Genomic DNA, 17,514 nt, shown 5'->3' with positions numbered 1-17,514 from the left:
GTTATAAAACGTGAGTTCTCTAAAAAGAACAAGTCTCTACAAAAGACACGATTCTCTCTGTAAAGAGTTGAAAAGAACTCTAGTTTCGACTTAATAATATGAGTCTGAAAAACACAGTCAAATCATAAAACAGGGAAACTCAAAGGATTCTTGACCAACACTAGCATGCTATGTTTGACGACACGACTAAAACTTCGGTCGTAACAAAATATGATGTGAATGATTTTAAATTCTTAATACAGAATCGGCGACGCACAAGTTCTGATATCAGTAAAATCTGGACTACAGCTATGCATTCAGTATTAGATGAGTTTCTTTACGGCCTTTTTAGGGCCGATTTTCCAAAAAATCCGCTCTTATCAAACGGTTGTGTCGTAAACCTTTTACGGGCGATAAAACTTTAGGTCCTAGATTTGGTTTGAGGATTGTCGAGTCAGACACACGTGGCGACATAAATTATATCGCTGTCGACAAACGGTTTTAAAGTTTTATGTCTAACTATCCTTTAACCGCAATTTCGTTTAGGTAGAAGTCGTTAAACTTCTTACAAAGAAATGGTTCTTTACCATTGAATTCCTTAAAAAAATCCTTTTATTAAAAAAAAATAGATTGTGTGAAAACTAAATACATGAACGCAGTATTTCATTTCATCGTCAAAATCCCAATTTTCTTGTTTTCCATTCTTCAAGACAGGATCAAGTTGACCGTGACGTCACAATCAAGTACCGTTTAGTAAGTGGCGTCTTGGGGATGGAGTACGATTGTCAGCCCTTCGGCCGTATTCGAACAATGCTTACAAGATGTCACAGTGATACGATACCGATCTGTCAGTGTTAAAAGTGACGTTTTTGGTTGAAGTTATGTCACTTTTGACACTGACAGATCGCGCGGTATCGTATCGATGTGATATCTTATAAGCACTGTTCAAACACGGCCGTGAGACCGACATTCCTGACTTTTGTATTGCTTTAATGCAATGGGTTTCACATAGACATTTGTTGAAGACTGTTGATACTATGAATAAAAACTTGTCGTCAAGCATAATTATATTAGGTTGATAAATGCAGATTGCATCAACCTTTATAATCAGCAGATCTTATCAAAATATTAAGTTCTAGTACTATTATTAAAATTTGTTTTGCGCTAGCGCGCTACTAAGCAAGTGACAAAGTTTTTCAGGAAAAACACGCAACTTAAAAAGAAGAAAGCAAAAACAAAACTCAGTATAATGTTTGTCCAGAATGCTAGTTACCTTTTGCGGTAACCCACATACCTGAAAGTTAAATTAATTAAAACTTACATTCTTATCACATTTGTGTTCCAGCTAAGGACAAAAGTACCTACAAAAATGTCGTGCTCTCTGAAATGTATGAGATTACTTCAACATTTTAATTTTACTTCGCTCGGCTAAGACCACAAAGGCTGCATATATTTGGGCGATGGCCGGGTGGGTGCTGTGGCAAACGCTTAGCGGGTTGATAGCTCAGAGGCCTTAGCCAAATGACCATTGTTTGTAGTAAACCACAGTCTATAATTTAATAATGTATACCTACTGATGACCTGGTTTTGACATCCTACTGACTATCTGTCTTTTCGATAGGCGTTAGTCGAAGAACATTTGTCTTTGATATGGCCTCACGCTCGCCAATATGAATAAGTAATATTTTTAGTAGAGACTCTGGTAGTAGAGAGTCCGTGGAGTCCTCTTTTTTAAAGTTTCACTCGGTTTTATTTACTCAAGGTAACTCATGTTTAAAATATAGTCCGCTTTAATTTGGTAGGCCTAAGTTTTCCGAGTCCAGAAGACCATATGACTAGACAAGATCATCATCGGTTTCAAAAGTTTGGGCAGAGGAAGACCCCTTATGACCTGAAAGTCCGTCATTATCACCGACCTTAAGGAGGCCCAAAAATATATCTCGACGACCCAGAACAGATTGATGGCCCGATTCGAACAATCTTTATAAGAGATCACAGCGATACGATACTGATATGTCTATACTGATAAAGCATGGTAATTTGTTAACCTGAAACCAACCGATCTCAAGGGTCCAATCTGAAAACCAGCGCTAGGCTCTCTGCTTGGAGTGCTTGGCATATGCTGAGATTGGACCCATTGCCCAATTATTCGTGTATAATTACCTATTTTTCTAATTAATTTAGTTTTATTATTTGTACTTAGTTCATAAGGTATTTTTTGTGGCAATAAATATTTTTCTGATTCTGATGTCAGGTCATCGGCGGACTGAAGAATGACTAGAAGAGCGAACCCCAAATGGACATGGAAAAAGGTTACGCAAAGAAAACGAGCTTTATTAGCAGCTTGCAAGCTATTGGAATATACCGCTCGGCTTGAAGACCGTTCAACCCCGCCTGGATTTCATTTGACTAATAGTTTGTTGTGCCGCCGTTGAAGGACGGAAATACCGTAGTAGCAGTGAAAATAATTTAAGTAGAGTGGAGGACTCATGTATGTTTTCCAGTTGAGTACTCCTTGGGTATTAACAATAGTTATTTTTAGGGGCAAAGTTGTCGTGTTTATATTGAGATAGGAGCAAACTTTGCTAACACATTTTTTATCTCTTTTTTAAAATTAGAAATCAAACCTAAATTAATACTATTAAATTATCATTAAAAATTATTACTTTAAAGTCCAACTTACCAGCTACCACAAAAAGAACTGCAAATTTGCATAAAGGATGACTCACGCTAGACCGTGTCGGGCCCGGGCCGAGGCGTCCGACATGTCATTTTCTATGACGGCTAATCGGTTATCACGTGGTGCTTTCCGTAAGAAAACGAAGCGCCGGAAGCTCCGGCCCAGCCCCGGCCCGGTTTAGCGTGAGTCATCCGTAATACGTAGGTATTACGGATGACTCACGCTAAACCGAACCTGATTTCAAAGCGAAAAGTAAGATTTCAAAGAATAAAAAGAACCTTTTAAATGGGTGTGGTGGTGTTTACAAAAACTTAAAGCCTTAAAGTTATACAAATAAAAGCACAAATAACGTTGACGAAATACTAATAGTTTCCATTTTTAAATAAACATTTTCAGACAGCAAAGTAGCTCTGGTTTTTTATCAGCGCCCTTTTGACCGCTGAACCGTTTCGATCACAGTCAATATTTTCATTTAATTCCAAGCGATTTGTTTGTTTAAAAAGGCTTTTCACCTCTGAATACCTACTTTGAAGATAATTAAAATAAATTATTCTTCGACCAAGTAGGTAAACATTAATATACCATTAATGAAAATGTGTATTTCGGCTACGTCAGATAGCCAACATGATTTATTTACTTGATGATGATATTACGATATGAGAAAAGAATGAAAAAACTTAACTAGGTATCATTTATTACTCAGTACAACTACTAAGATAATATCTCAACAAAAACATAAATGTGAAATGAGAGCCAAGTTCAATATTAACAATATGTGTCGTTGTTGACTCGCCGACAAAAGAATTGAAATCTATATGGGTGCCAAGTTCTGTGCTGCGTAGAAAATGAAATGAAATGAAATGAAACGAAACGAAACGAAATGAAATGAAATGAAACGAAACGAAACGAAATGAAATGAAATCACTTTATTGCCAAAACATGATAGGTTGATGGGAGAAAAAACAATAGGAATACAAACCATAAGCATATAAATGCTATGTTTAGTATGTACTAACTTATTCTAGGTTAATTACTAACTTATTGTCTTTTCTATATAATAGGTTTTCATTTAGCAAGACATGTTTGGCCGTGGGTACCAAGCTCAGCATCACATGCTAGACTGGCGTCCAGCGCTTGTTTTCAGTTTGGCCCCTTTTTGTTGGAGGTCTGAGAGTAAGTACACATGTTGATCTTTTCTGCGCCGTTAAGCATTGTATTTATATTGCAAACAAAGTTATAAAATAGCAATAATATAACAAAAAGAACTATGTATATATTATATTACAATATTACAGTCTAGTGGTTAGCGTATCGTGTGATTGTAACTGTTTACTAGTGTCGTCTGCTTGTTGTTACTGTGGCAGGATGTATTAAGGTAGCTGGTGATGTAGAGTATATAGCTGTTTTTTTATATAATGTTTACATTTGTAATTCAAGTAAGTGCTTTTTACAAGGCTTTTCTAAATCTGAAATTATAAAGGATTTGACGTGGCTAGTTACAGTTAGTAAGCAATTATCACACTTATGGACACCAGACCTGCAACTAGAGGGCAAAGGAAAGGGAGGGGAGAGGGTTTTTCTGTTTGGCTTTGAAAATAACAAAAGTTCGCAAAATGTTGACTTTACAACTCGTTTAAATCATCAGAATATCGTAAAACTCGCTTTATTTACGAATTCATTCCCAACTTCCACCAAAATTGTTAATAACGCAAACAACCATGATCAACGTCCGACCATTAGCAACGAAATTACTGTTATTTGGACGCTTGTAATTAATTAATTACGCTCAATTAGAGTATCTCATAACCGGTGTTTTACTAATGGGCCTGAAATCAATTAATGGGGCATTAAATGAGCGTAAATCAATCTAAGAAGCGGAAAAAGGCATAATGTCCAGTGGACTTTATGGCTTTGTAATAAGGTTTGAAGTCAATCTTCGGTGGAAAAAGGAAAAAGTGGACAAGGAAAATGTTGTCGATGGCGCGCAAGCAATTAGTCGGTCAATTTTGGACATATAATCGATAGGCCCTAATCAAGTAGATATTCTCAGTGTCAATTACTTGTTTGAGTTACATTATGGATGACACATTGCTGATCAGCTTGAATTCTTAGTAGGTATTTATTATAAATAATTGAGTTTAAGATCCGCCTGATAATAAGCGTTCTCGTAGCCTACAGTGGTAGTTCAAATGCGCGTTGATTAGATGATGATGACACTGCATAAGCATGATTTTATTGAACATTATACTCTTAATTTGGAATTCTTACCGAGAATGAAAAATCGGCTATGCTGTTCCACTATAATGGCCTTTGCTCCAGATATGGAGAACGCTTTTAGTAAAAAAAAAATGTGTTTTAAAGAATCGTGTCCATAGAACAGTCTGTCAACCTTTTTTTTGCTTTACTAACAGCAGTTCTGCTTCACCAAGTGGTGTTTTCCAAGAGCAAACAAAGCTCAAAGCCAAAGTTTAAAATGATATATTATATTATTTTCAAATACTAAATTACTTATTTTTTTATGATTGTTTATACCATTAACTACGTTATTTGCTGAATAAATTATTACTTTTTATTACTTACTAATTGAAGGTTCCTATCAATTTCACCAGGATCCCATTATCTGACTCTGACATAATGACAATAACCAACTATAAAGGCGTTTACATTCCAAAAAAAAATTGAATCTGTCCCGCCGTCTTCGAGAAATTGGAGAAAATAAATTGAGAATCTCCTCCCTTTTGAAGGTGGTGAATTAGAAGTAATTATTTTGTCTTACCTGCAAACATATCAGGATGTATGGAGCGGAACTGATGATGTCTTGGCGCCGCACCCGGCCTGTGCAGCTGCGGGATAAGATGAAGCCAAAGCGCCATCTTGTGGCCTCTGTAGTGGCTCTTTACACGAAGTTTGGAACCTAGAAAAAAATCGTATTTAGAATAACAGATAGGTACTACTAGAAGAGATTTTTAGGATTTAAAATCTTGGTACTGATCAAGTTTATTCCTTGAAAACGTGCACCACTTCGAATTTGGCCATAGTGAGATCAAAAGCTGTGGATCTGGAGTGATGCGATCTTACAATGATGTAATCAGTTTCGGGGAGAGTAAAGTCCAAGCCTTCTAGACAGAGTTTTCGATGAAGGTTGTAATTACTATCAAGTCAAATTGCCTTACTTATACTTAAATACTGCTGCGAATTCAGCTCATATCTCGGCCAGGACACTGCCTCCTCATGTTGTTAGCTTGGTGTCGGATCGCCAGTCTTCGCGAAAGCCGCAAGTAACGACACAGCAGACTGATACTCCCCTCGGGAGAAGTTTCGGGGGGAGCAGGATATTGTAATCTAGGAGAAGTTCAAGAAAGAACTGGATCATTATTATCAAATCAAAGTGCTCTTACTTATACTCAAATACTGTTGCGAATTCAGCTCATATCTCGGCCAGGACACTGCCCCCTCATGATGTTCGCTTGGTGTCGGATCACCAGTCTTCGCGAACGCAGCAAGCAGGGCCACAGCAGACTCTGATACTCCAACATCTCCTCGGGAGTAGTTTCGGGGGGAATATGGCATCCCCCCGACGAGGGGGAGACCGAGGAAGTAGGGGAGGGTTTCGCTGCTTGTGCTGCCGAGGCGCTGGAAGAATAGGTTAAGTTAATTTTGTGCTTGTGAAGATCTTAATAGTTCAATAACCCTTCAACTCCCATTTGAAAAATTAAAATTTAATTAGTATTTTTCAAGGGGTTTGAATTAAAATACATTGTATGCTTACAAATGACGGTTATGAGGTACCTACTCAATACGAATTTTTCGTGATTCAGTAGGTACCTACTACTCAATCACGAAAAATTCTTTGACTTTACTAAATTACACTCCATTGCTGAAGTTGATTTAACATTTTTCGAAGCTCTTTGAGTGGACAATCCATATTTTTATTTCGATACTTTGTGTATATTTGTAGACAATAGACATATATGTAGACAAATACCTGAGGATAATCAGCATCTTTGCTCTGATGCGTGAAATGCGCGAAGAATGTCCTTGCCCCTCTTCTTGCGTGCAACTGCGCTACCCTTAACGCCGGAGCAGCAACTGCGGCGTCGCTTAGAGATTCCAACGTGGCGTCTCTAATATTGATGGGGTGCTGTATAGGCTTCTCCCAGTCAGTGTATTCATTGCGGATGGCGGCGAAGATCTCGTTGCGATGGTAGCGGTAGACGTTGCGGACGTAGGTGCGGAGGATTCGGTTCCTGAGAAAAGTATTGCATACAAAAACCTGAGTATGGTAGCTACAGATAGAAAAATCCAATTGCCTTTTTAAGATGTGCAAGTACTAGGTTAATTTCAAGGTATCATTTGATTTAGTCTCAAATTTAGTAACAATTATTGATTTTAAAAGAACATACAATATCATGAAAAATTATAGTTGTTGGCTTGGCTGTAGCAGAAATGGGCCAGGCTTCCTATACACGCTCTATAATCTATACACGTTGAAGATTTTATTCAGATTATTTTTAACTCCTTCCTCGGTTAGCTACATCTCTACTTTTGAAGGTATTTAAGAAGTTAGAATTTTCTCGCCAAATAATCATAACCTAATGTCAAAAGAAATTCTCACCTATGATCCTCCTCAAATCCATGTCTAATATCATCTTCACTAAAAAACTGATAACTCTCCGTTGTAGATACCACCACCGCCAGCGCGCAGTCCAAGAATGCATCACTAGCATGGAGGGCCCTTGTGGGGGCCTGGTTGCTGTCTTTGGAGGGGACTGAGGGGGCCCAGCCAGCGAGGAAGCGGGCGCGGGGGGCCTCGACTGCGAGCAGCGCGGCGAGGGGACGGGCGCGGATGCATGTTACCAACCTAGAGATAACATTTAACCTATTTATTTTTTACTGTATGTATTTCAGTCACGGATTATTTAGGTCAGTACATAAATTAACTGGAATTACTGTCAATAGTTTGGGCCTTAAGGCAAAAAGTGTTGCTTGTGTAAAAGATTATTCAAAAATGTTTTCTTTTTATTTAGAAAGGACATCAGCTGTGCGCCGAAGCTTAATGCTTAAATGCTCCAATAAACATGTCAATTAGTTGAGAGATGGGTCACACTCAGCAATTAGCCACACGTGTCTGATGTGGACCCAAATGGCTACCCAAAGTTAAGGGTTATAAAGCCAAATTACCTGCCTGAATCATTTTCTGTTAATGTTAATTATGTGATAACATCATTATATATGCACACAAACTGTTGATCTCCACATAACTGACGAGTATTGTTTCAAACTGTGTGAGTTGTTAGTTAGGATTCAACTAGTATTGTTTTTTCTAGCTGTGAACTCGGATCTGAGGGAGTGATTATAATTTAAAAGTACATATTTTAAACACGCTGCTCACGGTTGATAAAAGTAATGAACAACAATTACTATATTGCCTTAAAGATATTCATTTGTACCTATTTATGTAAATTCTTCTTGCATATACCAAATTAAAAAAAAACGTAAATGTTGGGTCGTCTAAGTGGTCAAAGAGAAGGTACTGGATAGAGTAGAGATACTAGGAAATTGGTCCAATAATAAGTGTCCAGCAATCAAATAGGTACATGATGATAAGAATGTAAGAAAATTTTGCAAGTTGAAAGACATGAATCTTACCAGTGTTCTGTAGAAGACTCCTCAGGAACACATCTCAGCGCTTGCGCTGTGTGTTCTCTGGCTAGTGATGCGTCAGGAGCCAGCGCTGCTGGACTTAACGCTGAACCACTCAGTAGCAGCACTCGGGATATTAACCCTGTTTAAATAAAAAAAAGAAACAATTATTGGTTGTTCGATCTAAAAGGAGCCATTAATATTTAACCGGAATTAGTGTTAAATTTATTTGAAGGTTTCTCAAATATTGATCATTCTTACCCTTAGAGTCTGGTAACATAAGCAATGCATTAGCCAACGCAGCACCCGCCGAGTGTCCAGCTAACGTGACCCTCTTTGCGTCCCCACCGAACGCCGCAACGTTCCGCCGGATCCATTGCAACGCTGCCGCAACGTCAAGCAATGCCGCACCGCCCGCTTGGTGGACCCCGTCTGAAGCCCCCGTAGTTAAATAACCTGTGAAAAAGAACCAGTTTTTAAGGCAGTTTCTAAGGCCGAGCGAAGCGAGGCCGGATAGGTCTGAGCGCGGGCAACCCCATTTCCCGCCGAGGTATGTATAGTGCTTTTCTCAAACATGCAATGAAATAAATAAAATAAAAAATCCACGAAACCCAAGTTTTATTTATAGAAAACACTAAAGGTAAAGTACACCCAAAATATAACCAACACGTACCTATATCATTATCACGCGTATGTTTTACACGAGTCGTGTATTTTTACTACCCGTATATTTTCATGTATCTTTATTTTCGCCTTGTATCCGTCTGACTGTCGTTTTCGTCACATAAGTTTACATAGTCTTTCATGTTGATATCATGTTTCACATACATCGTTGCTTTATGCACGGAGTAAATAAGTATAATTTCCACAGTGTTGTGTTTGAGTAGACCTTTTTACCGCTAACTTTTAGATGAAATATTTTAAATGTTTTTATTATTTAGAATTATAAAATTATAGAATGTATTATTTATTAAGTTCATGTTGATTTTATGCAAATAAAACTGCAAATTATAGCAAACATTGTTTTTTGTATTTTTTTTATAGGCGTAGTGGCAGAGTGTCATTACGAACCATAAAGCAAATACTGCCTCTAGTTTTTTTTAATGGATGAATGCCACGATGCTGTACGTGTCACAAATATCTGTGAAATGAAAATTAAAAAAAAAGAGGACTTTGCCGGCCTAGGCCTGCAAAATGTGTATGAAATTCCATTAACGACCTTTTGTCCTAGCCGCACCTGGGTAATTCTTATTCTTATGCATTTTTTGTGTAACACGTAAGAATAGCATGTATTTTTGTGAAAATAAGTAAACTCTATATCAATATGCTTAGCAATTTACCTCTAGTTTTAGGTCAACCTAAATGTATTGTCCTAAGAGTATTAGAAACATATAAAAAATAATTACAAGTGCGAAATGTCACGGACGTGTAGTGTGACTTCCCCAGATTTTGTGATATTTGATTTTTTTTTTTTAATTTGAAGTGATTTTGAAATAATTTATATCAAATATAAAACACTAATTCTTGTTCTACAACACTGTTTAAAAATTGTATAGATTTATAACGATTTTGTATAATTTTTTCGCTTGTATATATGTATGTATGATATGTATCAAATTCTTTGTTAGGCTCTACAGCCTTTATAGTTTGACGGATTTCAATGTCTGAGCTATCATTAGGTTTGTCGTAGTCATAGGACTGACTTAGGCTATGTTAAAATAACTATATAAATCAAAATAGCCGAGTTGGCCACCAAAAATGCCGAAATATCACGACTGAGGGACACTTTGTCACAACCGTGTTTATGTACTCATTTTATTTACCTTTCCTGAGGGTATTAAGCTTGACCATATGAATCAAAAAATTGCTTTTTGTATGTACTTTTGATATATGTATTAATATATGAAAAATAAAAACGTTTATAAAAAAAACAAAATTATGGACACAATTTAAGAATCACCCACCTGAAATGTCATACTTCGCAGTCTATTATAAGGAACATAACACCAATATTTCATTGCATGTTTGAGAAAAGATATTTTCTCAAAAATGGACGGCAAAGTCGACTTTGCAGTTTAAAAAATAGGTCGCGAAGTGCGGAGTTTATGGTCAGTCAAAAATTAAAAAGTTAAAAACATTGCAGTATCGCTTTTGGGACTGCAATGTTGCATACAAATTCCATTATTTGTCGAATTCCAAACTTTTTAAAAGTTTAAATGGCCATATCAAATGAAGGCACAGGCCCATTAAACAGCCAAACAGATGATAATTACTTATTATTATAATGTTGGTATCGCGACTATTTAGGTGTCTCAAATAGGTAGGCGTATTTTCGGCAGAAAACAACACCTCTATTTTAAAATTTAAAAAATAAAAAGGCGGCAAAGCAAACCTTTTCAATTGTTTCTACTTTTTTCTGTGAAAATATATACGAAAGGACGTTGCTTCTGTAAAATATTTCTATTATATCTATATTTCTTGCACCATTTTTCAGAAAAGCACTATATATGACTCGGCTGGAAGGCTACTTGCTGGCTTCGGATTCAATTAAACGGACTCCCAAGGTCGTCCGTTTAAAACGAATCCTCAGCCTGCAAGTAGCTACTTCCGAGCCTCGACAATAATGTACTATTACTGAGTTATCTTTAGCGAAACACTTTCTTAGATTAGAAGCTTTCAAGAGTTCATTCACCTTTACATATTAGGTATGTGAGTCGACTTACTTAGTACTTGTTTATAGCGATGATACCTAGTTATTTCTATTCTTAAAGACCTTTTTCACAGTTACCTAATAGCCCTATCCTATAGTTGACAGTTACGACGAGTAGATGCGCCCGCGCGGCCAGTACAGACCCGTCCAGCGTGTTGGGCGAGCCCCACTCGTGGGACGGGGCTCCGACCCACACCACCACCGCGTATGGCGCCTCCACGCCACGCGCGCCTGAAAAATATTATGGCTTAAACAAAAAGAAACTACCGCCTCTTTATAATTTAATACACCAATTGCAACAGCACTGCAGTTCATGAGTTGCTGAAGATTGCAATGCTGCTAAAATGTAAATTAAGCAGGAGGTTGAGATTGAAATTGACATTTACTGAGCAAGTGAGCAATGCAGGAGAGAGCATTGCTCACTTGCTGAATTAAATAATATTTATCACTTAGCAGTTTCGAATGGTTACGATAAGTCTGTTGTGGATGGTATCATCAGGAAAAAGCGTTTTAAGGGTTAAAAGACTCTGAATATCTTGCTCACGAGTCACGACTTTAAAAGTAAAACATTCTTTTACCAAGAACAACCTTGTCTAGAGAAACTTTGTCTTAAGAATATTGCATTTAATAATATAAAAACCCGACTTTTCAAGTCACAACGTACGACTACTTAGTACATATCAAGTTTGTCAGTAATAAAACCTCCAAGTTCGCAGAGTAACTTTTGAGCACGATAAACGCAAGTTTCAAAAAGTAAGAATTTTTCGTCATAAACTGGGATTCATCTTTCTCCTTTACTTTGCAACTGAAGTCATCATTCTTTAACTTAGAAGAAAATTATGCTAATGTTAAGCACTGGATTTGTATAAAATTATACTCTTTATATTAAATTATTAAGGTACATACTCATTTTCCTAAAAGGTCTTCTCAGGCTTTAGTCTTTAGCCTATCTAGTAATCACATAAAGAATGAGTGAATACCTATAATAAAATAGAGTACATCTAAGTGATAAGTGAGGCTACTGGTACAAGATTTATGTCGGTCCAATGTAGGTATGTAAGAAAATATAGGAAAATTATGTACCTACGTAGCTTTAGGTGGGAAATTAGTAGGCAATCTGTACCGGGACAAATATTTTTTGGGGATACCTTTACTTAGGTACAATCCGTTAACTCAGCTACGTAAAAATTGGCCTCCGACAGGGAGACTATGCCATTTTTCTAAGTACTATGATATCCAGCAATATCCCACCCACATGCTAGGCGGATCAATTATGTTCTTTTCACGAGATTCTTTTTCCATCATAATTGCCAAACAAACGGAGTCTGTGGGTTTTTGTCTCCCTTTGATATTAGGTTCGGCCATCCCCACCTCGGTAGCATTGCTTACCTATAAACTGAAAAAAAATGTATAGGAATGGTTAAACTACTTACCGCTACCGGGCACATAGATGTTGAGGTAAAGGCAGTCTTCGCTCTGATTGGCTAGCAGCGGCAGCGTGGCCTTCAGCTCGTTGTATGTGCCTAGCGGCATCTTTGACAATGCTGCGGTCCTGGTAACAGAGAATGTTTATTTTACTACGAAGACAAAAGAAAAAATTGTCTTTGGAGCATTAATATCCTAGAATGGCGACCATGGACAAGGAAGCCCTCTGTATGGCCTTTTACAAGGTGGTCCACTTCGTAAAGGTAATATTCAAATTGCAACAGCATTACAGTTCAACATTACTGCAAGAATGTCAACTATGTAGGGCAACGCTGCGCATTATTCACAAAAAAAAATTGCTTCACAAAAAATCCTCTAATAAGCTAGTTAATGTTCCAAGAAAACGATCTTCAAACAAATAAGTTCCGTCTGTTTCTATTATAGACAATTAAGAACTCCTAAGAACCATTCGTGCCTATTAAATTCAACGTCTTTTGAAGTCTATTAGAACTACCGTTATGAAGTTTGGCGAGAACTTTTAACAGGGTGGCCGATTCTGCTGTAACAATGTGATACCGTTTTCATCTTACTTTGATATCATAATCATGTATTTAAGAGATAAATTCCTGTTGGTGGAACAATTTCCATATATCGTCGGAGAATACGTTTGTGCCATACGCCACTTACATGGTTTTCGGGAGAGCGAGCAAAAAAATATTTTTCGGAGAGTTTTACATTTAGAAAATATTGAACGTATTTATCATTTAGGCACATATGTTTACTATTTATAGTAAACAAATATTGTGAATACAGTGGTAATCATGAAATAAAAGCATTTTTATTATTGCCGTATTCGTTTTGATGAGTAAATGTTAAACGTATAATGTATGATATGACACAAAAGTTGTGGATATGTCACACTTTTGTGATAATTTTCTGTTAAAAGAGAGTAATTATTCTGTAGTAAAATGCGGATATGGCACAACATTTTTCAAAAATAGTTTTTTTCATAAGCCGATTAGTGTCGATTATAGCAAATTTTTTGTTATTTTAGGAATCACTAAAATACGATTTTCTCAAAAATGGATATGGCACAAACGTATTCTCAGCCGACGATGTCTGTCCTCCCCTCCCCATTTTCCTTGCCAGCATTTTGACAGCCTGATACGACATGACGTTGAGTTGAGACATGACCTAAGGATACTGCAGCTGCATTACTGTTGCGACATTACTGCTGCGGCCTTGATTACAGTAGGCGCTGTCACTCAATTACTTACATAAAATGACTGACGTAATGAACTTTGGAATCGTGAAAGTAATGCGGCGTTGAACGCCATTCATTTTATCCAGGAAATTGACAATTACAACAGCCGCGTCCGTGCCGCAGCAGTAACGCCGCAACAATAATGCGGCTGCAGTTGCCATCCGAACGTCACCTTAAGCAGTGTCATGGCATCTTACGCGCCCATAAGTGCGAGCGAAATACCTTTTGAAATGAATCCTAACGCCGCTTACGCTGATTGGTGTTCACGGTCAAGGTCATATCAATTACAGATGCAAACCATCAATTTTTAATACAGAATAGGCCTCAGGGAGAGGCATGTTGCGGGCCATGCGTCGCGAAAGTTTGCATGATTTAATATGTCCTTGTAACTTTGGAATAGCCTATTCATGGGTATTTTCGTGGTTTTCCTAATTTATTGGCCGGTATTATAAATGGGGAACTTAGTGGGATTGCTTTTTGTGTTTACAAGCGTAGCGTTATCGCTTATCATATTTCTTCGGCACTTCAAAATTTAACTAAAAAAAAGGGAGTTTTGAGAAGCAAGGTAAATTCATATTCAACCTGCCTACTTTAATGATTAGTATTTTATACCCAGACGGGCTTCAGACGGGACGAAGATGATGATGATGCGAGGGAGCGACAACGGGGGTTACATTTATATAGCAAGCGAGTGACTGACCGAATAATGACTGAATAAGCGTCCGAGTGTATTCAAAGGTGTATGTGAAGTCCCCAATCCGCATTGGGCTAGCGTGGGGACTATAGCCCAAGCCCTCTCGCGCATGAGAGGAGGCCTGTGCCCAGCAGTGGGACGTATATATAGGCTGAAATGATGATGAATGATGAATGAAGCGTCCGAGTGACTGGGTGAATTACATTGTAAAGGGGCCCACTGATTAACAGTCCGCCGGGCGGAATCGGTCTGTCAGTTAGAACAAAAAGTTGACAGTTCCGAACAACTGACAGGCAGATACCATCCGGCGGACTGTTAATCAGTGGGCCCCTTAAGATACCAAGTAAGTGACCGAGTGAGTGACTGTCGTACTTGTTGGATATGTCGGGCGCGCGCTGCGGGCAGACGGGCGCGAAGGCGTCGGCGAGCCGGGTGCCGGGCCAGGCGGGCGCCGGCGGTGGGGGAGCCATCCGTAGTGGCGCCCCCGCGTATGGCACCCCGCGGAACACCTCCACGGGCTCCAGGCGCCGGGAGGCAGGCTCCACAATGATGCCGCGGATGGCGCCTGGAACAAAGGTTAGTTATAGCAATTTTATTTAAAAACGATTATCAACGGCTTGGTAAATTAAACAAAAGAAAACCTTATTATCACGTCTAATGACAACGACATTAATTAAAAACAATATTTATTAAAGACAACATAATTATGGTTCATACATTTGTTAGTTATTGCTTATCATTTACGTTAGTAACAACAGTAACCTAATAAAATATTTAATAATTTATAAACAAAAGTGACTTTGTCCGCTGACCCATTGATGATGTAGGTAAATATGACACGTAGGTGATGTAGGTGAAACAGGCTGAAACAAAGCGGCACTCGGACGACTGCCTTTTACATCATAATATAATACATGTGTACTTAATGTAATTTATTTTCCACTTTTTTAGTCCTCTGTATATTTAATTACACAAACGGTTCTACCGCAATGCGGGTCTGCAATTTCTTTGTCTACCCCGAATATTTTTATAACCTAATTTCGGTTAGTTCATGGTCTAATAAAACATGGTCTTCTACATGGTCTAATAAAACATGGTCTTCCATTCCCAGAGTGACACGGGCCTACGTCACAATAACATTGCCACTTTATTTCAACATAACATGTTACATGGGTACATTATACCTATGGTTAATAAGTTAAAATATTTCTTTATAATTTTATAATTTTCATTTATATGTATTTTAGCTTAAATTTTACAATAACACGTCATTTTTAATTACTCGTTAGCAATATCTTCCGATTCACGAAAGAAATTTCAGACTTTCGGGTAATTCTGTTTATACTACTGGCAACACAGGATAGCGCTATGCACATTTGACAATTCGGATCTAGATAACTTCATGCCCTGACCGTCATCCTTGTCGAACGCGTGTTAATTGTTATTTCCTTCTCGCTCAGTGTCAGCAGTCGCAGTGTTTTCCAAACTTTTCACGTCGTAAGCTTGGTAATTAATGTGTAACTGTGAATTAGTTTTTTAAACGTTTGTCTTGTATAGATAAATAAAGTTTAATTTAATACATTAGATTTGTTTTATTTTACTATGTTTCTACATGAATAACTTAAAATTAATGCCGTTAAAATAATTTTCACCGTTGGTTAAAATTCTCCCACATTTCAAAGTTTGAGAACCTGTAAACAGCATGATGACGTAGGCGCGTGTCAGTTAGGTCATACGCGAATCTCGGAATGGAGTACCAGGCGGAGTATATTATTATACCATGGTCTTCTATTCCCAGAGTGACACGGGCCTACGTCACAATAACATTGCCACTTTATTTCAACATAACATGTTACATGGGTACATTATACCTATGGTTAATAAGTTAAAATATTTCTTTATAATTTTATAATTTTCATTTATATGTATTTTATCTTAAATTTTACAATAACACGTCATTTTTAATTATTCGTTAGCAATATCTTCCGATTCACGACAGAAATTTCAGACGTTCGGGTAATTCTGTTTACACTACTGACAGCACAGGATAGCTCTGTCACATTTGACAATTCGGATCTAGATAACTTCATGCCCTGACCGTCATCCTTGTCGAACGCGTGTTAATTGTTATTTCCTTCTCGCTCAGTGTCAGCAGTCGCAGTGTTTTCCAAACTTTTCACGCCGTAAGCTTGGTAATTAATGTGTAACTGTGAATTAGTTTTTTAAACGTTTGTCTTGTATAGATAAATAAAGTTTAATTTAATACATTAGATTTGTTTTATTTTACTATGTTTCTACATGAATAACTTAAAATTAATGCCGTTAAAATAATTTTCACCGTTGGTTAAAATTCTCCCACATTTTAAAGTTTGAGAACCTATAAACAGCATGATGACGTAGGCCCGTGTCAGTTAGGTCATACGCGAATCTCGGAATAGAGTACCAGGCGGAGTATATTATTATACCATGGGTTAGTTTAGTGATGTTTTATTTATATCTCCGTTGACATTTGCTAGGGCGTCAGTCTTTCCGTGACCACAGCTGGTGCAACTCAGCTGAAACGTCGGAATTTAAGGTAAAAACAATGTAATTATATCGCGGTAGACCCGTTTGTGTAATTAAATATGTGTACAAAACGCGAGAGTTTAAAGTGTTATAGTCCTTTGCATGTTTAGGTCAGCCAGGGAATTGTTACAGCAACTATGGATCAAATGCTACTACTCTAAAAATATTATTGAGACTATCAGACTATCCTTTAAGGATGACTCACGCTAGACCGGGCCGAGCCCGGGCCGAGGTGTCCGACATGTCATTTTCTATGATGGCTAATCGGTGATCACGTGGTACTTTCCATTGAAAATGAAGCACCGGAAGCTCCGGCTCGGACCCGGCCCGGTCTAGTGTGAGTCATCCTTAACATTTTTTTTATTTTGTAACATTTTGTGACGAGGAAGTAAAATAATAAACTCCACCGTATACATTTCAGTTCCTTGACACCGCTGTCCGCAAACTTCCTGAATCTATTTACATATATTTCCCAAAATATATAAGAGCCGCCTACAACGTTCTCATGCATAATACTTTGCGAAATTATTTCCAATGTACGGGCGAGCCATTAC

At 37.8% G+C, this 17,514-nt stretch overlaps 1 protein-coding gene and 1 long non-coding RNA gene across 2 annotated transcripts in view; both read right to left on the bottom strand.

Annotated features, from left to right (window-relative positions):
• Nucleotides 1–17,514, bottom strand: part of LOC134790919 (neuroligin-1-like) — a 294,263-nt gene that overhangs the window by 33,421 nt on the left and 243,328 nt on the right. The window contains exons 3-11 of the mRNA XM_063761926.1: nt 14,768–14,960; nt 12,446–12,564; nt 11,091–11,243; nt 8,564–8,758; nt 8,309–8,444; nt 7,275–7,520; nt 6,645–6,906; nt 6,058–6,292; nt 5,436–5,573 (exon numbers count right to left, since the gene is read on the bottom strand). Coding sequence (XP_063617996.1) covers nt 5,436–5,573; nt 6,058–6,292; nt 6,645–6,906; nt 7,275–7,520; nt 8,309–8,444; nt 8,564–8,758; nt 11,091–11,243; nt 12,446–12,564; nt 14,768–14,960 — 1,677 coding nt within the window. The remainder of the gene's footprint in view (nt 1–5,435; nt 5,574–6,057; nt 6,293–6,644; nt 6,907–7,274; nt 7,521–8,308; nt 8,445–8,563; nt 8,759–11,090; nt 11,244–12,445; nt 12,565–14,767; nt 14,961–17,514) is intronic.
• The window catches only part of LOC134791044 (uncharacterized), a 272,078-nt gene that overhangs the window by 46,150 nt on the left and 208,414 nt on the right, over nt 1–17,514 (bottom strand). The window lies entirely within an intron of this gene.

The sequence above is a fragment of the Cydia splendana genome, chromosome 5 (assembly GCF_910591565.1).
Source record: "Cydia splendana chromosome 5, ilCydSple1.2, whole genome shotgun sequence".
In the NCBI taxonomy this organism is placed as follows: domain Eukaryota; kingdom Metazoa; phylum Arthropoda; class Insecta; order Lepidoptera; family Tortricidae; genus Cydia; species Cydia splendana.
The sequence above is the reverse complement of the archived record's forward strand: the minus strand, read 5'-3'. Positions and strand labels throughout refer to the sequence as shown.